At 37.3% G+C, this 23,473-nt stretch overlaps 1 protein-coding gene across 4 annotated transcripts in view; it reads right to left on the bottom strand.

The window, feature by feature from the left end:
- MEI4 (meiotic double-stranded break formation protein 4) overlaps positions 1-23,473 on the bottom strand; it is a 250,338-nt gene that overhangs the window by 91,634 nt on the left and 135,231 nt on the right. For 3 of the 4 annotated variants that reach the window (XM_060205419.1, XM_060205417.1, XM_007521946.3), the window contains one exon: positions 10,004-10,135. The exons of the other annotated variant lie outside the window; for it this stretch is intronic. In XM_060205419.1, the coding sequence (XP_060061402.1) occupies positions 10,004-10,135 (132 nt within the window). The remainder of the gene's footprint in view (positions 1-10,003; positions 10,136-23,473) is intronic. 4 annotated transcript variants of the gene reach the window in all.

Here is a 23,473-nt window from a genome sequence, read left to right as displayed (position 1 = left end):
AATTATTTCTAATAAAAATGTGTTGATATCCTCATAAAGAGATAGGAGAAGGAAAGAGCTGAGTGTCTTCTTTGTGGTGATTAGAGAAGACAATAAGAGCATTTGGCATTAACTACAGCATAAATCTATTCTGAATAAATATGACTACTAGCATAAAGCTAAAATAATAATGGCAACGGATAGGATATTGAAGTACATTTGGCTGTAGGCTATAAACCATTAATCGTCCGATGAAGAAATTAAAAAGAAAAGAAAAAGAAATACATTTGGAACTGTTTCATGACACGAAAATGCCTCTGATGATTTCTGTTCAGTATAGATATGCCTCACCATAACAATCATTAAAACTGTAGTAATCACTCTTTTACTTATGGAAAAAGTAATATGTAATTGACGTTTCATTTCTAGCATAGCCAAATACAGAGGACATAACTGGCCTCCTTTTCTTCCGTGGCTCAAAGCTTCTCTTAAATTAATTATAATCAAAGACACAGATTTGTTTTGACTGCAACTGTACATGAGGTTCTTTTGCAACTATTTGCACCTGTGCATGACTCCAGACACCATTTCTGAACTTGCAGAGAACAAATTTATTTCAGCACATTTTTCATTAGTTCACTAAAATAATGTGTTCCCTACCATCAAATTCCAGTAAAAAGCACAGAGTTCTCATTGAAAAAAATATATATATCCCCAGCAGAGTTCTTAAGTTTTATTATTATTTTTTAAATTGATGAGAAAAAAAAGAACAGAAATCTAGTTGAACTAACTCGATTGAGATATAATCTACAAGCTTTTCCCAACTCGCCTGTACTCCCAAGATATCATCTCTAGATCATTTTCCAGAGCCAGGACCATTTTACACTCCAGGTTGAATCCCCCCACTCTGCCCCAACCCTCACCTCCCAGAGTATTGGTCAATTCTGACTTAATGGTGGTACAGGGGACTGAACCAGGAACTTTGGAGCCTCAGGTACAAAAAAAGGGTTTTTTCTTTAGTTTTCTTTTCTTTCTTTCTTTCTTCCTTTTTTTTTTTTTTTTTTGCATAACCATTATGCCCCCTGCCGTCCAGGCTAATTCTTAATTCAGATACAAGACAACACCTTCCATGAGGTTTCAGAGTTAGAGCCTCGGCTGTGGGCATAACAAGCTACATATCCTAGAAAACTGCTAACCACAAAAGATACAATATATTTTTCAGCAGAGGAGTGAAGTGGGGATCCTCACTAGCACACAGATACATGATGATTAGGCAATGGAGATACAAAGTGGCGGTCTGTCCAATGATAACTATACCAGTAGTAAATAAAAGAAAAAAGCAATTAAACAATGGATGGGAAACAGTGAATGGCACAAGAAATGAAAGAGTATCTTAAATGCAAGGGGGGGAAGATCTGCTGGGAAAGAAAAAAAAGACAAGAAACAAACAAACAAAAATAAAAACCAGACTAAATGAAAACAAAATAATAATAAGTCAATCTCTCCGCATCAGAGATCCCTGCTAGCTACCTCCTTCCTTAATAACTCCAGATCTGTAGTTATAGACTAAGGGTTTGTTTATGTACAATAAGAATAAAAATTATATTGAACCCATATATTATACATGTGTATGAAGAAATGTTAGAGCATTGCCTGTAATTTCGTCTCTCAATATGTGGCAACAAATAGAGGAGGAACAGATCAATGAAGACAGTTGTATATAAAACAATAAAGGTACTTTTACATATTAAGTGAATAACTTTAATTTTGGATGCAAAACTATTTACCAAATTACTAATTTTTCTTTTTTTTCTTTATTATTTATTCCCTTTTGTTGCCCTCCTTGTTTTATTGTTGTAGTTATTATTGCTGTCGTTGTTGTTGGATAGGACATAGAGAAATGGAGAGAGAAGGGGAAGACAGAGAGAGGGAGAGAAAGATAGACACCTGCAGACCTGCTTCACCACTTGTGAAACGACTCCCCTTCAGGTGGTGAGCCAGGAGCTTGACCCGGGATCCTTCCACCGGTTCTTGGTTCTTACGCTTTGCACCACATGTGCTTGACCAGCTGCACTACCTACTAATTTTTCTGTACTTAGTTTTGTATGTACCCTGTCCTCTTTAACATACGGACTACAAATGGTTAATATAAATTTCTGAACTAATAAGCAGAATTTTAGATTGCTTCAAGACCAGGTTAATTCACTGAGAAAAGACTACTCTAGTTCTTGAGAATGGAATCATTGATCAATATAATTATGAATTCCTGAAAAACTTGTTATGCTTTTAATAGTTCCAAAGATATTTTCTTGCAATGTAGATAGACAGTTTTATTTTTATTGGCATAGAAATATTTAGGAATTCCAAATCTAAATTTTAGGATGTTTTATGTTCCTGAACTCTACTACAATACCATAATTCCAAAAGCTGTGGATAATGTTTGTGTCAAGAAAAAGACAAACACAGATTCATGAGTTATTCAAACAAGCATCAGCAATGGAACTACACTTTGTGTGGGCATCTGCTCTATATAACCCTTGAGACATTTTCCTAACTAAAATAGTAAAATGGCCAGAAAAGTGGAGTGATCATGATGCAATCTGTTTGAAGAGTATCCCTAAGCCACATGGTGGATTGGTAACTGTTCAATGTGTTTAACTCAACTGCCTGAGGAGAAAAAAAAAATCATATCAATGAATATGTGATTATAGAAGTAGACTGAAAGGAATGGATTTCCCTATCATTAAATTAGCTGGTAAAGCTAAAAAGTCAGAGCTTCCAAGTGAGCATCTAGTCTCTTTCAATAGACTTTATCAATTCTCTTGCATCATCTTCATAATCAGATCATGAGAAAATGAATGAAAAAAATTCAAAATGTCAAATCATCATTTTTTTTAAAAAATTCAATTTTTATATTTTGTATCACTCTCTCACAGGCTCTACAGATAACAGCTTCTGGAATTAAAATGTGGAGTTTATTATAAATATATAGTGACATATGCTCTCTAGCTATAAATCTTCCCAGTCTTTAAACACTGATTATGCCCAGTAGCATGAGCTAAATGATTATTTAATGGTTATTTCAAACCACTTAATCTTTAGAAGGTTTTTAAAAGAACAGTCTAGTGAAGTCTTTATAATTTTCTTCTTGGTTGGTTTTTCTCAACAGGACTATGGTTTCAATTGAAACAAACAAAGAAGGATATTTAAGATTAGCATTAATGAGAATATTATAGTGATAGAGAAGACTTTTGAAATATAAGACATCTTTAATGGACCTTAAGGCCATTTCACTTTTAGATAAAAAAAAAAAATCAAACAGAACATTCATTTATTTTTCCAGTGTTCAGTTCTCAACAAAATCAATTCAGTGGAAGTTAAGAGATAAGATTAAGTTAAGATAAGAGAAATACTAAGATAGTGCTATATTTTAAAGTCACCATTTATATGCTGCTTACCCTTTCAAGTAAATGTATCTATTGATAAGTAGGCACAATGTTTAAAAAATCAACATGCTTTCAATAAGCTAATTCTTTTTCACTCAGCATTACTGCACCCCTAGCAATTAAGACAGACACTTCTATAAAACAAACGAAGATCAGAGTTTATGTCTGTACCTACCCTCACCCCCCTGAATTTCTTTTTTAAACTTTATTTGCCAAAGGCCTAGATTTCTTTCAGAATTTTGACTATATGTGCTACTTGTTTTTGCATAACCATTATGCTATTCCCAGTATTCCCCTTTCAACTTTTATCTATCATCAACTGAGCTCTAGAAATAAGTTTTTCTTAACAAGTAATAGCTTCAAAATGACATTTAGCAATGTCAGAAACATGAGGTTGGCGGATAGTTTGAGGGCATTTTAAACCTTGTTTCATTCTTACCTAATATTTAATTACCCTTCCCCTCCCCTCTCCTTCCCTTGCTTTTCTTTTCTTTTCTTTTTATCAGAGCACTGCTCAGCTCTGGCTTTTGGGGATTGAACCTGGGACTTTAGAGTTTTAAGCATGAGTCTTTATGCATAACCATTATGCTATCTAGCTCCTGTCCCATATTTAATTATTTGAATACAAACATCAGTAATAGAAACATTACATGGGCTGGGTGGTGGCACACCTGGTTGAGCATACATGTTAAAATGCTCAAGGACCCAGGTTTGAGTCCCCGGTCCCCACCTTCAGGGGAAAAGCTTTGCGAGTGCTGAAGCAGGGCTGCAGGTGTCTCTCTCTGTCTCCCTCTACCCTCTTGATTTCTGGCTGTCTGTAACCAATACATAAATAAATAAAATAAAAAAGAAACATTACACACCTCTAAAAGAGAGTTCATTATCAAGACGTCCTTCTAAATTCATGTTAAACAATCAAAACAGAAAATCCCAAGAATCCCATCTCATTTCCACACTATCCATGTGATGGAAATTGTAAGCTTTGAGTATCAGAGAAATGGAAATAAAAATAATAATAATAATGAAATAACACTTTACACCTGTCAAAATGTCATATATTAAAAATGAAAGTAATAACAAATGTTGGAAAGGTTCTGGGAAAAAAGGAAACCTTCTACGCTGCTATTGAAAATTCAAGTTGGTCCAATCCACGTGGAAAGCAGTCTGGAGAACTCCTGAACAACTAGAAATGGATCTGCCCTACGACCTGGCAATTCTTCCCCTGGGGTTATATTCAAAGGAAACATAATTATCCAAAGAGATCTCTGTATACCTATGTTCATAGCAGTATAATTTCGAATAGCCCAAAACATAGAAGCAACCTAAATGTTCAAGGACAGATGAGTGGCAAAGAAATTTGTGACACAGAAATACATCTCCCTGGGTCCATAATGAATAGGAAAGCTATCAGAGGAGGGGATGGGATATGGGGCTCTGGTGGTGGGGACTGTACCCCTCTTATCCTATGGTCTTGTCAGTGTTGCCATTTTATAAATAAATAAGTAAAATAAAAAAGGAAAAATATATCTCAACTTTGCTTCATCTTGTATTGAGCTTAAAGGAATTGTGCTATGTGAGGTAAGTCAAAAGAGAAGGATGGATACAGGATGACTTCACTTACAGCTCGAACTTAAGCAACCAGGACTGAAAGTAAAAACATAACGTAAAATTTGGACAGGGTATGGCATATTGCACCAAAGTAAAGGATTCTGGGAAAAGGATAGCAGCAAGGGGCTTGGTAGTGCTTTGGGGCCCTGATGCATGATTACTGCACGCATCAGTTGAGGGTGGGAATGTTTTGTATGGCCCAATCATGAGGAAATGAGAAATTATAGCCAGTGTCAACAACTGTACTGTAAATCATTACACCCCCACCTCAATAAAGTAATAAAAATATTTTTCAAACATCAAAAAAAATGTAATATCCCTGATCTAGTCATGCTTCCTAGATCTTAAATATGATCAAGATCTACATAATTTCAGAAAATAATGTTTCCTTTCTCAAGTGAAATAGGTCAGCTGTTTCTTCCATAGATGATTGTTTTTAGCTTATTAAAGACACTTAGTTTTGTTGCTATATTTTGTCCTAATTAAAAAAACAAAACAAAACAAAAAACCTCATTTTACTTTGGAGAAAATTTATATAAACTAGCTCCAGGTTTAGAATCTTTCATGTGCTTGTTCTACTTTTTCTAAATGAGTTGCTTACCTTTTATTTTATTTAACATATAAATAGACATCTGAAAATGCTTTCTGATATCAGCGCCAGAGTTATTTTCTCCTAATAAGCTATTATATCATTTTAAAAGAACTATTTCAAGTATAACCTTCATTTACTTTGTAAATGCTAACTTTTTGAGATATCTGAGTATGTGTTTAATATTAAAATCCAGAGGTCACACATATTTTCAATATTCTAAAAGTATTACTTGATTTTAATATCTTGGCTACTGTACCAAAAATTACATACTGATTAGATCAAGGTATGAACAGCATCTAAGGTGAAAAACAGTAATAACTGAGAAGTCAATAAATGACAGAGGTTTCATTTTAAGTTAATATATTTCTGATACCAAAGAACATATACTTTATGTATTCAATAAGCACTAATATTCTCATGTTACCTCAGATTCTGGATTGCACAAGAATCTGTAAAAAAGCCAATAAATCAATGTATTAAAAATTGGTCTCCTAATGAAATAGTTTCTACTTAGACTTAGTTACCCTCCTCACCTACTTCCTATTACACTTCCCTCAGTCACTCCAAAGCTAACCTTAGCAAAGTAAGGACTGCAAAAGCTGAATAAGGGCAAGAGACTGGCATACGTCAGTAATGACTCTTCAGTCACTATCAGGCCACCCCATCAGCTGGGACCCTAGTCAGGGAGTCCTGAGATTCCCAAACAGATATGATGGGCCTAAGACCTTGAAAAAATCCCTCTCTCCATTGTTACTGGTCATTTCTAACAGAAACAACACTATAGCCCCCTTTGTGGGCCCCCATAGGACCTTGCCCTCATCTTGGACCAACAATGATAGAGAATGTTCCATCCTCCAAAGGGAGGCTGGACAACATACTCTATGTTCCACCTGAGGAAGATGAGTCCTGAAATTGGGGCAGTTTGGGACGTTCCTACTCATGACCACAGAATGTGAGCCTAGATCTATAAGGATGCAGAGGTCACATAGGCTCCTAATCTGAATATAAGCCTGAGATCAGATCAAATTGATGGGGTTTACAGTAAACAATATTTATACACCTTTCCCATATTTGGAGCTACTCTCTTCCCTGATCCAGCTTTCTGATCCTTTTTTCAGCCATGACATCATCTCTCCAGAGGATAACTTGGAACCACCTGCATATCAGATGTCAGACTCAGGAAAAAAAAAACAAACACAAACTAGTATAGTCATAGGCCCTTTGGAATATAACTACAATAGGCCTACTAACTATTAGGTTCATGATTAGTCAACAATTTGTTTCGCTCTATATGTTAACTTTTTTTCACCAGGTTCCAGAGGCTACAATGATGCCAATCGGACTTCCTTGGGCAGACAACCCCACCAAAGTATCATGGAACCCCACTTCCCCCGAGATCTGACCCACTAGGGAAAGAGAGAGACAGGCTGGGAGTATGGATCGACTTGCCAACGCCCATGCTCACCAATTACAGAAGACCTTCCACTTTCTGCACTTCATAATGACCCTGAATCCATACTCCCAGTGGGATAAAGAATTGGAAAGCTATCATGAGAGGGGAAGGGATATGCAGCTCTGGTAGTGGGAATTGTGTGGAGTTGTACCCCTCTTATCCTATGGTTTTGTCAATGTTCCTTTTTATAAATAAAAATCTTTAAAAATGGTCCAAGTGTGCATACATGAAAACTATTTTGTACATTATACTTTTCCTTCCTTCTTTCCTTCCTTCCTTCCTTCTTCTTTTGTTTGGGCATCAGGTTTATTTGTAGCCAACATGACTTCACCCTCCCTCATGTACATTCCCCGCCACCCTTCCCTTTTTTTCTTTTTCTTAGATAGAGGGAGAGAGAGATGGAGAAAGAAAGGGAGAGGAAGACAGAGAGAGAGAGGGAGAGAAGAGACAGAGACACAGAAGAGACTTAACTCTATTTTTATTCTAGACTCTACTAAATGAACCATTACCTAGCTCCTGCATGAATATTTTATAAAACTGGTAAATAGTAGGGATAACATAATGGTTATTCAAAGGAACCCTCATGCCTGAGGCAAAAAAGTCCCAGGTTCAATCCCCCACACCATTATAAACCAGAGCTGAACAGTACTCAAGGGCATCTTTGATGATACAAAACCGACTGCAAGGAAGAATATAACAAAAACAAATCAATGAGACTAAAACTGAAAAGTTTCTGCACAACCAAAGAAACCATCACCCAAACAGAGAGACCCCTCACAGTATGGGAGATCTTCACATGACATACATCAGAGAGGAGGCTAATGCCCGAAATATACAAAGAGGTCACCAAATTTAGCAACAACAACAACAAAAAAAACAAATGACCCCATCCAAAAATGGGAAGAGGATATGAACAGAATATTCATTACAGAAGAGATCCAAAAGGCTAGCAAACACATGAAAAATTGTTCCAGGTCACTGATTGTCAGAGAAATGCAAATAAAGACAACACTCAGATACTACCTCACCTCTGTGAGAATGGCATACATCAAAATGGACAGCAGCAACAAATGCTGGAGAGGCTGTGGGGACAAAAGAACCCTTCTGCAATGCTGGTGGCAATGTAAATTGGTCCAACCTCTGTGGAGAGCAGTCTAGAGAACCCTCACAAGGCTAGAAATGGAACTTCCATATGACCCCGTAATTCCTCTCCTAGGGATATTCCCCAAGGACTCCATAACACCCAAACAAAAAGATATGTGTACACCTATGTTCATAGCAGCACAATTTGTAGTAGCTAAAACTGGGAAGCAAACCAGATGCCCAAAAGTACATGAATGGCTGAGAAAGCTATGGTATATTTACACAATGGAATACTACACAGCTATTAGGAATAATGAACCCACCCTACCGCCCATCCCCTAGCAAAATAAATATTAAAATCTCCTTGATTAATATAATTCAATATATTATTAAATATAAATATTAAAATTATAAAATATTAAATATAAATATTATTATCAATATTAAAATCTCCTTGATTAATATAATTCAATTTGACAATCCAATCAAGAGTTTGTGAAGAAGTGCCAGTGGTTATTTTACAGGACTAAGACTAGTTCTGCACAGAAATTACATTGTTATATTGTCTACTTTTTTAATTCTCTCTTTCTGCTTCTCAGATCTTACTTGGCACATACCCTCAGTTTTGCCTTAATTTTATTTTCTTCATAGAACAGAATCTACATCACATTCCTGTGTATCTTCACCTCAACACAACTGATAACTTCTAATTTATTTCCTTATATGCTTAAGTATTAAATAATACTTTACAGGCTGGTTGAAAAATTGTTGCTTAGAGAACTTATTATCCCATACATTAAATTCTACTAGGTTATATGTGTTAAAACATTATTAGTTATAGAGGACTTAAGGATTATTTGTTATATTTAAAATTATATATACATAGTTGTTTTCTAATTAGCAAAACATTTCTGTCCATCTCTGATTTTCCTAAACCATGCTTTTTTATTTATTTATTTATTTATTGCTTCATCTTATTATTATTTTTCTTTCTTCCCCAGAGCACTGCTCAGGTCTGGTCTATGCTGGTGCTAGGGATTAAACCTGAAAACTTTGGTGCTTCCAGCATGAAAAGCCTTTTGCATAAGCACTATGCTATCTCCCCAGCCCTAACACATGCTTTTTAATTCTAACAGAGCCAGTAACTTTTATATTATTAAGTAAAGTGATAAACTAAATATGTAATAGGACACTGTCAACACTAAAACATGAGAATGACTTTTGTTGCCTAGACACTTATTTTAGCAATGATATATGGGGCTTGTTTTCAGCTGTGATAGATGGGACTTTACAAAGACTAAAAGGGTAAGGACACTGGTTTCAACCTTGGACACACATTGGAACCACCTAGAGAGCTTTAACAATACCTCCTGCATTATAACCCCAAAGGCCTCCATTTAATTGGATTGGCATATGGTGTGGCAATGGGACATTTAAAAGTTAGCTGGGTGATTCTTATTATAAATGATTAGGGCTAGGAATCACTGGTCGCAGGCTGTTCTCCTTTTAGCATTCACTCCTATCCACTTTGACTCACTGCTTTCCTTTAGAAACATGCTGCCTACTTGGACTTAAGGCCATTCATCTGTGCATTCTTATCCCATTACCAATGGCACCTCTGACACATATATAAATAAGGATGATAACATAGCTTTATTTTGAAAACTATTTTCTGAAAATACCTTTCTATAGTTTCAGTAGCCAGTAATAGTACTCACATATCATAGAGAAAGAGCTATTAACTAAAATATAAGCCTGGCAGGAAAAGAAGAGGGGGGGAAGTAAAGAAATGCATATAGTACTTGAACTATAAATGAGAATTATAGCTTAAGTTGTATGTACCTGATTGATGGTACCCAGGTCATCAGCAAAGCTGTTTACTTCTGATAGAAGCAGAGATATTATAGATTTCCTCAATGAGCTGCAACTTCCCAGGGTTACGAGACTCTGAGAGACATAATGCTGTACCTGAAACTGTAGATAAAGATGAGAAGATTTTACTTTCTTTCAAGTCAGGTCAAAATGTATTTACCGAGCCTCTTATAAAGTTGAGAAAGGAGTACAAAAGGTGTCAAAAATTCTAAGTTAGTGTGAAGGAAAACCATCAAGCTAGTAAATTATAGTAACAAAGGTAATCAGACATTTCCATGGCAGTCAATGTTTGGAAATGTGTGGCAGGGTGCCAAAACAGAAGTTTTAGCTGAAGTATCAAATGATGATTGCTCAGATTAGCTAGATTACATGCAGAATGAGTAAGAGTTTTGTCACAAGATTTGCCTGCACTATGAATCCATTGCTCCTGGAGGCCATATTTTTCCCATTTTGTTGCCCTTGTTGTTGTCCTTCTTGTTGTTGTTATTGTTGCCATTGATGTTGTAATTGGATAGGACAGAGAGAAATGGAGAGAGGAGGGGAAGACAGAGAACTGGAGAAAAATACACCTGCAGACCTGCTTTACCGCTTATGAAGAGACCTCCCCTGCAGGTGGGGATCTGGGAGTGAACTGGGATCCTTATGTCAGTCCTTGCACTTCTTGCTTAACCTGCTGCACTACCGCCCCACTCCCAAAAAGGGGGGATCATTTAGATAACAGAACCTAGATGCTGAAAGAGAACTGGACTCAGACTTTGGAGAAGGGGGACTGTCTGGTGCTGCTAATACTAAAATCAGTCCAAAACTACAAGTAGAAATCTAAAAACTAAAACAAGTTGGTTTTTTTTTTTTTTGGGGGGGGGGAGTTTCTGGAAATTCTGACAGGAATAATACATCATAGGAAGTTTCATATTTTTATATGTTTATTATTGTTGTTATTGATGTCATCATTGTTGTTGGAGAAGACAGAGAGAAATGGAGAGAGGAGAAGAAGACAGAGGGGGGAGAGAAAGACAGACACCTGCAGACCTGTTTCACCACCTATGAAGTGACACCCCAGCAGGTGGGGAGCCAGGGGCTGGAACCGGGATCCCTAGCCGGCTCTCATGCTTTGGGCCATGTGCACTTAACCTGTTACCTGATTGCCTTTGTTTCTTTTCTTTACTTATTTTTTTTTCCCAGTTGGGGGATTAATGGTTTACAGTCAATAGTAATTATAGTTGTTGACACATGTACACAATTTCTCAATTATCTACAAAACACGCTAACCCTCCTCCTAGGTCCTCCTTAGACATTATGCTCCAGTACCTGAAAGTCACCCTCCCCCCAAAGAACTTTACTTTGATTTAATGCACCAATTCAGTCCACGTTCTGCTTTGAGCTTCCTCTTCTGTTCTTATTTTTCAACTTCTGTCTGTGAGTGAGATGATCATACCATATATATCACACAGGCCATGTCCGGTGCGCTGCTATGTTCCATCGCTGGGGAGCCAGAGACGACCCGAACTGCCCCTGCGGCTACAGACAGACTATGACCCACATAGTCAACGGCTGCCACCTCTCCAGATTCAAAGGAGGTCTCGAAACTTTACATCAGGCTCAACCTGACGCTGTTGACTGGCTACGGAAGAAGGGCAAACGCTAGAAGAAGAAGAACCATGTATATCCTCTTTCTGACTTGTCTCAACATGATTCCTTCAAGCTCCATCCAAGATGAGGTGAAAAAGGTGAAATGGCCATTTTTAATCGCTGAGTAGTGTTCCATTGTGTATATAGACCACAACTTACTCAGCACTTATCTATTGTTAGACATCTGGATTGCTTCCAGGTTTTGGCTATTACAAATTGTGCTGTTATGAGCACAGGCATATACAGAACTTTTTGGATGGATATGTTTGGCTCCTTAGGATATATCCCCAGAAGAAGAACTGCAGGGTCATAGGGTTGGTCCACTTCTAGCCTTTTGAGAGTTCCCCAGACTGCTCTCCACAGGGGATGGACAAATTTACATTCCCCTCATCAAAGCAGGATGGTTCCTTTGCCACTACAACCTCTCCAGCATTTGTTGTTATTATCCTTTCTGATGTATGACACTCTTACTGTGGTGAAGTGTTATCTCCTTGCCTTTATTTGCATTTCTCTATCAATCACTTGGAGCATTTTTTTCATGTCTGTTGGCCTTTTGGATCTCTTTGATAAATATTTTGTTCATATCCCATCTCCATTTATTGAATGGCTCATTTGTTTTTCTTTTCTTTTTTTTTTTTTAATATTTATTTATTTTCCCTTTTGTTGCCCTTGTTGCTGTTCTGTTACAGTTATTATTGTTGTTGTTATTGATGTCGTCGTTGTTGGATAGGACAGAGAGAAATGGAGAGAGGAGGAGAAGACAGAGGGGGGAGAGAAAGACACCTGCAAACCTGCTTCACCACTTGTGAAGCAACTCCCCTGATGGTGGGGAGCCGGGGGCTCGAACCAGGATCCTTATGCTGGTCCTTGCACTTTGCGCCACATGTGCTTAACTCACTGCACTCACTACAGCCTGGCTCCCCTGGCTGGTGATTTCTTTTGATTTGCTGAAGGTTTTAAATTTGATATAGTTTCTTTAGTTTATTTTTGTTTTAGTCTTCCTTGAAATTGGATTTGTATCAGATGCCTATAAAATTTAGATGGAAAAAGTTGCTGCCAATATTTTCCTGTAAGTATTTGATAGTTTCTGGCCTAACATCCAAGTCCTTGATGCATTTTGAATTTACTTTAGTATGTGGTGAAATGTAGTATTTCAGTTTCATCCTTCTGCATGTTTCAACCCAATCTTTCCCAACACTATTTGTTAAAGAGACTCTCCTTTCCCCATTTAACAATTAAAAATCAGTTGTTCATACATGTGGGGGCTTATTTCTCAGCTCCTAATTTTATTCCACTTGTCAGTGTGTCTTTTATTATTTCTGTAACAAGCATTTTTGATTACAATATCCCTAAAATATAGTTTGAGATCTGGGATTGTGATGCCTCCAATTTTATTCTTTTCCTCAAGATTATTTTGGAAATTCTAGGTATTTTCTACTTCCAGATAAACATTGGTAGCATTTGTTCTATTCTCTTAAAATAAATTGGTTGGACCTTGACTGGGATTTCATTAAATTTTATATGGCTCCAGGTAGAATATTCATTTTGATAATGTTAATTCTTTCAATTTATGACCATGGAATTTCTTTCTACTTCTTTGTGTCTTCCTATTTCCTTGAATAGTGACTCATAGGTTTCACTTATTTGTTAGACTTATTCCTATATATTTTACTATTTTTGCTACTATAATGAATGGGACTGACTTCTGAATTTCTTCTTTTACTTTAGTGTTTGCATGTATGTTAATTTTGTAGCCTAACACCTTACTATATGTCCTAATAATTTCAAGGTATTTCCTGCTGGGCTTCTTTCTTTCTTTCTTTCTTTCTTTCTTTCTTTCTTTCTTTCTTTCTTTCTTTCTTTCTTACCTTTCTAAAGTTTATTAGATCGGACAGAAACTGAGAAAGGATGGGGAGACACAGAGTGGTGGAGAAAGACAACTGTAAAACTGTTTCACCATTCTTGAATCGGATCCCCTGTAGGTGGGTAACGGGGCTTGAATACAGTTTCTAGCACTTAGTTATATGTGCATTTAACCAAGTGCCACTACCTATCCCTCTGCTTGATTCTCTGGGTACTATTATATGTGTACTATGAGATCATCTTCAATTAGTGACATTTTGACTTCTTGTCTTCTGATCTGTATCCCTTTAATTCCTTGCTCTTGCCTGATTGCTATGGCAAGAATTTCCAACACTATACTGACTAGTAATGGAGACAGTGTGCTGGTGCAATATATGTAAGTCAATAAATGTGATCCACCACATCAAAAAAAAAAAAAAAAGCACATGATTATCTCAAGAGATGCAGAGGAAAATCTTTGTCCTTGTTTTTTAAGTTCTGCCTATATGTGTGAGACCATCTGTATTCATTCTTCTCTTTTTTGCCTTATTATTTAAGTTTTAAAAACACAAAAGCAATACTTCTATTGGGCACTCACTGTTGTTTTCTTTACTTACCTTCTCTCACAAAATAGGAGATGACTTTAAACAAAGAAAACCATCTCATAAAGTAAGATGAACTTTAGAGAGAGAGAATAAAAGTGTTTAGGTAGTGACAGGGTTAAGTTACAAATTCCATTCTGCTAACTAGTAGTAATTTAATCAAATCCCAATAATACTTCATAGACTTGCTTCGTCTATCCTATAGTAAAAATGCTATAACACGGTGTCATGTGTAGAATAAGTGATCAGTGTTAGGCATTATTATGTGGGATGATAATATAAAAACATTAATTGTTACAAAAGATTAATGTAGTGACCCTTGAAAGTCTACTAGAAGAGTAAATTTTGCTAGAAATAAAATCTAATTTCTATTAATTAATAAAATCCTATTAAAGGACTATGCTAAGGGTTCGGGTGGTAGTGTAGCGGCTTAAGCAGACGTGGTGCACAGCTCAAGAACTGGAGCAAAAGGGGGCCGGATGGTGGCACACCTGATTGAGTGCACGTGTTACAATGCACAAGGACCAGAGTTCAAGCCACTGGTCCCCACCTGCAAGGCGGACAGCTTCAGGAGTGGTGAAGCAGTACTGCAGGTGTCTCTCTGTCTCTCTCTATCTCCCGCTTCCTCTCAATTTCTGGCTGCCTCTATCCAATAAATAAATAAAGATAATTTTTTTAAAAAATGGAGCAAGGATCCTGGTTTGAGCCATTGGCTTCTTACCTGCAGGAGGTCGCTTCACAAGTGGTGAAGCAGGTCTGCAGTTGTCTATCTTTCTCTTCCCCTCCTCTCGGTTTCTCTCTGCCCTATCCAACAATAACAACAACAATAAACAATAAACAAACAAGGGAAAAATAGCCTTCAGGTGCAGTGGATTTCAAGTGCAGGCACAGAGCCCCAGCAATAACCATGGAAGAAAAAAAAAGGACAATGCTGAAACTTTTTCGTTAAAAAGAGCTTCACCATGATGAATGTATGTACAATTGTTATCTCACCAATGGGAGTCACATTTATAGGACATCAATGATTAAGTATGTATCCATTTAGGTGGCTTAAAAATCTGTGACTTTATTATAAGAATGGCCTTAATCCTTTCTTACATTTGAATTGACACTTGTCCTTTTATAAGCACAGTAGAGCATTTTAGGGAAGCTGATGTGGAGGACAGAACTGACAGCAATATTACACATAAAATTATTGTGGTAGAAATTTAGATGGACTAATTTAAAAAAAAAGGATGGGGCTGGGTGGTGGCACACATTACAGTGCGCAAGGTCTCAGGTTCAAGTTCCCAGTCCCCATCTGTGGGGGTGGGGGGAGCTTCATAAGTGAGGAAGCAGTGCTGCATGTCTCTCTCTCTCACACTCTCTCTCTCTCTCTCTTTCTCTCCCTCACCCTCTCCCTCTCTCTCTCTTGCCCTTCCTCTCTGTCTCCTCCTTCCTGCTTCATTTCTCTCTGTTGCTATCCAAAATAAATAATAAAAAAATAGAAATTTGGAAGGACTTAACATCCATGTTATCCTTTTTCTATTCTATCATGTCCTGCATTTCAGGAACTGGAGAGATAGACCTAGGTTTTCTTAAATTCCTCTGCATTAAGGATTTTGGATATAATTTGGGAATCTGCCAATCAGAAGTGTTAATTTGAGGCCTTTACTTAGAAGTACATAATAGGGTGGGAGTCGGGCTGTAGCACAGCGGGTTAAGCGCAGGTGGCGCAAAACACAAGGACCGGCATAAGGATCCTGGTTCGAACCCCGGCTCCCCACCTGCAGGGGAGTCGCTTCACAGGCGGTGAAGCAGGTCTGCAGGTATCTATCTTTCTCTCCTCCTCTCTGTCTTCCCCTCCTCTCTCCGTTTCTCTCTTATCCAACAACGATGACAATAATAACTACAACAATAAAACAACAAGGGCAACAAAAGGGAATAAATAAAATAAAATATTTAAAAAAATTTAAAAAAAAGAAGTACATAATAGGGTAGGGGCCCAAGGCTGTGAAGTCCCAGGTTCAATCCCCCGCATAAATTGGAGCTGAGCAGTGCTCTGGTAAAATAAATAAATAAATATAAATATAAATGATAATAATTATAAGAGAAGTACATAATGAAGGAAAGAAGTAGATCATATATATATATATATATATAATTTTTTTAAAGGTGTGCCTGCTGCATGGCTTGAAGCTTTCTTTTTTTAAAGTATTTTATTTATTTTTATTTTTGAGAGAAAGACACAGAGAGAAATATCAGAGCACTGCACAGCTTATGCCTTATGGTGGTGTGGGGGATTGAACCTAGGGCTTCAGAGCCTCAGGCATGAGAGTTTCTTTGCATAACCATTATGCTATCTACCCCTGCCCCGATCTTATACTTTGTATATGAAGATCTGGCAAAGGTGATAGACATGCTTCTGGCTTCTTGTTTGTTCAGAGGCTTCCTTTGTATTTGAGTTCTTATTCTAGGTAGAAACAGGAGATGATTTGATGACCTAGTACTTTTACGGAGTCACTTCTCTAAACTCAGTACTTCCAAAGGTCTTTTTCTCTAGGCATTTCCCTCCTGTCCCAATGATATTTACAGAGCTCAGTGCTGCATTAATGTCTCAAAATATACAAGGGTGAAAATTCCTTTCACGTGCCCAGCAGATCTGCCTATTTGGCCTATGCAAAAGATAGAAGGATCTTATGGAATGGTGGTGAGCTATCATAAATACAATCACATGGTTTTTTCTAATTACATTGTGTTATTATTCTTGGTGTAGTGAACCCTTTCCCTGATATATCTTAGGCACATTTCCATGTGATACTTTTTTGCTTTCTCCCAATGAGTATAAATTAATCAGTTGGTAGTATATAAAGTTCTCACTGGCTGAGTTTGAAGAAAAAGAAGTCCTTCTCCTCAAACTGCATGACCAGTTAAGGTCTGATATGTTGGCTAGGAAGACAACTCACCTGAGTGGACACTTGTTTTGTCACATCACCTAGGTTTGAAGGTTTGGGTTGGAATATTACTCAGCTATTAAGAATAACAAATTCACTTTCTCCACCTCATTTTTGATGGAGATTGAAGGAATCATGCTAGCTGAGATAAGCCAGAAAGAGAAAGAGGAATATGGGATGATCTCATTCATAAACAGAAGTTGAGAAATATGAACAGAAGGGGAAACACAAAGCAGAACTTGGTCTGGGCTTGATCTATTGCACCAAAGTAAAGAACTCTGTGGGGAGGGGTGGGGGTTCTTCAGGTCCTGGTGCATGATGGTAGAGGAGGACCTAGGTTGGGGGTGAGAGTGTTTTGCACAAAACAGAAATTTTACACATTTACCAACAACTGTACTTACTGTAAACCATTCATCCCCCCCAACTGAAGAAAAAAAAATGCATCTGTTAAGGTAAAAATATCAAGGTCTCAGTTTTGTAGATACCTATCATAGGAATATGAGAAATTGTAACCATGCATATACAACTGTATTTTAAGCCACTAACCCACTAATGAAATGAGAAAAATAACCAAGGGCAAATATATTTTTAAGTTCAGAGGAGTAGGAGAAATAGAAAGTCTCATTACTAAAAAATGTTAGTATAGCATTACTAAATGCTAAGGAGAGAACAATTATTTTCTTCTAAATTTTCCCATTCAGAGGAATGACCTTATATCTGAATATAATAAAGTAGTACAAGTAAAAGATAAAATAAAGATGAATTAGAGATTTAAATTCGGTGATGAATACATGAAAACCTAGGTACTTGAAATGAACTCAAAGTTTCAAGGACTTTATCCTAAAGGATGCAAGGTTCTTGTGAATGTGGTTGAAAATACATTCATGGGTAGTTGGGCAGAAGCGCAGCGGGGTAAGCGCACGTGGCCCAAAGCACAAGGACTAGCATAAGGACCCTGGTTCAAGCCTCCGGCTCCCCACCAGCAAGGGTGTCACTTCACAGGTAGTGAAGCAGGTCTGCAGGTGTCTATCTTTCTCTCCCCCTCTATGTCTTCCCTTCCTCTCTCCATTTCTCTCTGTTCTATCCAACAACAACGACAACAATACTAACTACAACAATAAAAAAGGGCAACAAAAGGGAATAAATAAATAAAATAAATATTTTTAAAAAAGAAAATACATTCATGATAATCAGAGAGAAATACACAAATGGCACTATAAGAATACAGATAGGCACATGATGTATAGATTTGAAAATAGTCTTAAAGTAGGTCTCTCAATTGACAGAATAATATTTGGATTCTGGGACAACTCTATAATCCATCCCTATGCAGAAAATTTGGGAGAGCTAAAAAGAGCATACAAACTAAGGTCCATTGGGAAAGTGCATCAGTAAAATAAAATCAGTCTCAGTAACCTTAATTCTTGTCTGATATGCCAAGATTGCTATGCTCAGTAACAAAGGAGTCACAGATAGAGATGCATTGATTTTTAGCAAGACTTCTCAGCAGGCCTCTAGGGTTTGTTTTGAGAGTATTAAGAGCCACATGATTTTTTGGCTGGGTGAACAAACTGTACGTAACGACTGTGGATTTTAACTGTTGGTGGTCCTTTAATAACATGCCAGAGTAGTTGACTCCATGGTCACATTTTTAATGAATAATTTGAACCAGATCTTGCAAATCAAAATGTAAACTATCTCACTTCTGGGAAAGCTAGAGTTGTGGCAGTGAACTCAAAATTCAAGTGAACTCTTTAAGTTACAATAACTAGTCAAAACATTAGTGAAATGCAAAAGAAATAAATGTACTTGAATGTCTTTCTATTTAAATATCTACAGCCTGTTAAATGCAATAATTCTAATTATGGATATGTAAATTTTCCACTGCCACTTTCTTTAAATTATTTTCATTGCTACAGGGGAATATTATTTTCTAGGGGGGAAAAAATCAGACATTTCCCAAAATGTCCAGTGGCACCTTGTGATTTCTGCAGACGAAGGCACTTTCAGAAGTGACATATTTAAAGCAGCATGACTCTGCTGAGTAACTAAAAAGTCTTAAACTCTAACCCAAACTTTAAAACAGCCGTCTCCCCATGCAAAGTAGAGTTTGCTCATTTATGACAATTTTTACAAAGGCTTCAGGTTAGCATAACAAAACTTGATTTCTTAATCTGGAACAACAATACATATGAATGAGAATCAATAGTCAATAATAATAATAAAATGACACTTGATGTATTCACATGCACAGGAGGATTGGTAGAAACTATTCTTTCTTAAAACTCAACATAATTTGTATGCTTGAGTCAAGGACATTTTAAAGATGTACATAGGGGGTTGGGCGGTAGCGCAGCAGATTAAGCGCACATGGCACAAAGTGCAAAAACAGGTGGAAGGATCCCGGTTCAAGCCCCTGGTTCCCCACCTGCAGGGGGGTCGCTTCACATGTGGTGAAGCAGGTCTGCAGGTGTCTATCTTTCCCCCTCACTACCTCCTCCTCCTCTCTCCATTTCTCTCTGTCCTATCCATCATCAACAACAATAATAATCACAACAACAATAAAATAAAAGAAAAACCAAAAAAAAAAAAAGAGAGAGAAAAACCAAGGGCAACAAAAGGGGAAAAAAGAGCCTCCAGGAGCAGTGGATTCATTGAGTCCCAGTAATAACCTTAGAGGCAAAAAAAAAAAAAAAAAAAGCAAATTTATTGTCAGTATTCACTTCATCAAACTGGACTCCACAAGATGTGATGAATATAGGAAGTGATACTTAGAAGTTCAAGATAAAGATGAGTATGGGATGATCCCACTCATAAACAGAAGATGAGAAAGAATAACAGAAAGGAAAACTAAAAGCAGGATGTGACTAAATTTGGAGTAGAGCACCCAAGTAAAAACCCTGGGTTGAGGGGCCGGGTGGTGGCACACCTGGTTGAGCGCACATGTTACATTGTGCAAGAACCCAGGTTCAAGCGCCTGGTGCCCACCTGCAGGGGAAAAGCTTTGCAAGTGTTGAAGCAATGCTGCAAGTGTCTCTCTTCCTCTCCCCCTCTCTATCACCCCCTTCCCTCTTGATTTCTGGCTGACTCTATCCAATAAATAAAGATAATTAAAAAATAAAAAAAAGACCCTGAGTTGAGGGTGAGAGTGGATGTTCGGCTTCATGGGGCGCAGGAGATAGGATGGGATGGGACACAGTCTTTTGGTGGTGGGAATGGTGTTTATGTACACTCCTATTAATTTGTAGCCATATGAATCAGTATTTAATTAATATAAGGGGAAAATTGATTGACTGTCTCACACTTTTTAATGCACAGACTGAATCTTTTTAATACATAGGCTGAGTCTTTGCTATATTGACACTCTTAAAAGCTTAGACCAGGGAGAACAGAAGTAATTAGTGGCACATCTATATATATACAAATAATGTCAAAAGACATCAATTATGGTGATGCTGTGTATGAAGCAGCAAATCCTAACAAAGGGATATTTCAAAGGTAACCCAAATGCCCAATAATGTGATTATAGCAATAACTATCTATTGTCTTCTTAAATCCTAAAACAGCAGGAACCTCCCCCTTCCTCTATAGAGCCTATATTCCCCCAGTCCTGGAACCTCTAGGGTGGGGCTCACTTTCCTGCATGCTTCTCTCAAATCATACCAAATGATATTGCATCCGCTGATCCCAACCTAATCAGCACAAGGAGTACCACCTCAACATGCTTCACTTCAGACTGTGTCCAGAGACATCAGGCATGGAATGTCAACCCTTCACCCTCATTACTCAGGTTCCTGATGGTAGCTAGCCTGATGCTGACCAGACTTCCCTGAACAGACAACCCCACCAATGTGTCCTGGAGATCGCTTCCCCAGAGCCCTTCCTCACTAGGGAAAGAGAGAGACAGGCTGGGAGTATGGATTGATCTGTCAATGCCCATGTTCAGTGGGGAAGCAATTACAGAAGCCAGACCTTCCACCTTCTGCATTCCACAATGACCGTGGGTCCATACTCCCAGAGGGTTAAAGAATAAGAAAGCTATCAGGGGAGGGGATGGGATACAGAGTTCTGGTGGTGGGAATTGTGTGGAGTTGTACCCCTCTTATCCTATGTTTTAGTTAATGTTTCCTTTTTATAAATAAAAAATTTTAAAAATAAAAAAGTAGTTCACAGATTAATACTGTTAAATTTAAAAAAGAGCATTATATATAAAACTTTATAACTTCAGTAATAAGTGAAACCAAGTTAAACTGACTAAAACTGACTACTGAAACAGCAGAAGGCTTTCTCCAACCTGAGAATTTAGGTAAAAGAGTTGGGATGTTTTATCTTTCAGCCCAACAAAATTGATGATGACATTCTACATTTTTAAAAGTGAAATAATTGTGAATCAGAAAAATAAGGTCACATAGTAAGTAACAGAATTGAATGCTACATTCTGACACATATATATATAAGCTTGAATGCCTGTTATCTCTCCTATAAAGTAAACTATAAAGATCTTATAGAACATTGTGGCAAATGACCAAAGAGAAATAGAAAATGCCAATATAAATGCACTATAATTTTATTCTTTATTATGTACAGTGCTTAGCATTTATATATTATATATCTTAATCCGTCTATCAACTATATGGGGGGGCATAACCTCAGTCTAAATACATAGATTAAGGTGTTAGAGACAGGACTAATTGTGTGTAAATTTAGATGATATGCATATTATCTCAGGTTTTTAATGAGTATATACTCAGAGTCATATATTCCACGTACTTACGTAGCCAAAAAACCTCTGAAAGACCACAGGGAACATTCCTGGAAAATATTCAAGTACTTACCAGATTTTCCTAAGAATGAATATTAATGACTGCACTGAATGATAGAAACACAACTGCTACTTTGCCTATCATCAGTTTCTATTAACAAAACCAGCAAACTGAGTAGCAGAGGAAAAGATAGGCAAATACAGGGAAACAGACAGTGCCAGTCATAAATTTGGATAGATGACTCATTCATAAGTTTTTCTAACTTTCTGAAGTCTCTAATTTATATTCCATCCAATTTTCTCCTGTTTTTCTGCAATTAACATGTGTTAATTATATAAAGCAATAAAAGCAAACTCAAATCAAGGGGAAAGAGGCTATTATTTTTGTAAAGCTGGGGAAAATAAACAGGAATAAAACCATTTCACCAATTGTGCCACAACCATGATTGTAGAACTTTTATCTTGCCTATGAATATAAATCGAGTGTATTAACATGTAGGTAGCCACAGTGAACAAGACATTAAAAGACAGGACTGTCCAGAGTTGCCTTCCTAAAGTAATAAAAGCTTAAGCAATCCAGCATGAGTGAGCTGGCATGCCGTCTCATAGTCATCCAGGATCAACCAATCGGAATTACAGAACAAAAGCTGTTTCACAAAGATCTTAAAAATTGAGCGCGGGAGTCAAGGCGGTAGCACAGCGGGTTAAGCGCAGGTGACACAGAGTAAGGATCCTGGTTCGAGCCCCCTGCTCCCCACCTGCAGGGGAGTCGCTTCACAGGCGGTAAAGCAGGTCTGCAGGTGTCTATCTTTCTCTCCCCCTCTCTGTCTTCCCCTCCTCTATTTCTCTCTGTCTTATCCAACGACAACAGTAATACCAACAGTAAAAAGGGCAACAAAAGGGAATAAATAATAAAAAAATAAGAAAAAAATCACAAAAAATAAGTATATTAAAAAAAAACTTGAGCGCATTCACAGTGAATGTAAATGAGGTGGTGAGATAGTATAGTGGTGATGCAAAAATCCTTTCATGCCTGGAGGTCTGAGTTCTGGATTCAATCCTTAGCCCACTAGAAAAGAGAACTTAGTGGTATTCTGGCCATTCTATCTGTATATCTCTCTAATTAAAACAAATAAAGAAAGTATTTAAAATAAAATGAAGGTAAACAACAGTAAATCAGTTGGGAGTCACATGAAATAATTTCAAAAATTCAATGTGTACAGAGGAGCACAGGATTTCCATGTCTGAGGTCAGTTCAATCTCTAGCACCATAAACCAGAACTGAGAGATGGTCATTTTCTCTCCCAAAACTAAAATGAATACTACCAAAAGAAGAAACACATTACATAGTTCGGAAACATCATCACCACAATTGATTTCATACTGTGATCTTAAAAGCATGGATTATTCACAAAAAGATCCACTAAATGGAACACAACAGGTCTGAAGCTATAACACTCATAAGTGGCGATATGTTCATTCATTCTTTCTAACAAATATTGACTACATGGAGTCCATGTGCCAGTGTCTGAGCTAGTCATATTATCAGGCAGAATCCAATGCAGAAAAGTAAGATTACTTTTGCTTCAGTAGTTACTTCTGGTTACAGTAGGCAAGATACTTTAAAGGCTATCAACATGCAGTCTAACTTGATCCCGATGTGAAAAGGTAC

Source organism: Erinaceus europaeus, chromosome 13, assembly GCF_950295315.1.
Source record: "Erinaceus europaeus chromosome 13, mEriEur2.1, whole genome shotgun sequence".
Lineage (NCBI taxonomy): Eukaryota > Metazoa > Chordata > Mammalia > Eulipotyphla > Erinaceidae > Erinaceus > Erinaceus europaeus.
This window is presented reverse-complemented; position numbering and strand designations above follow the sequence as displayed.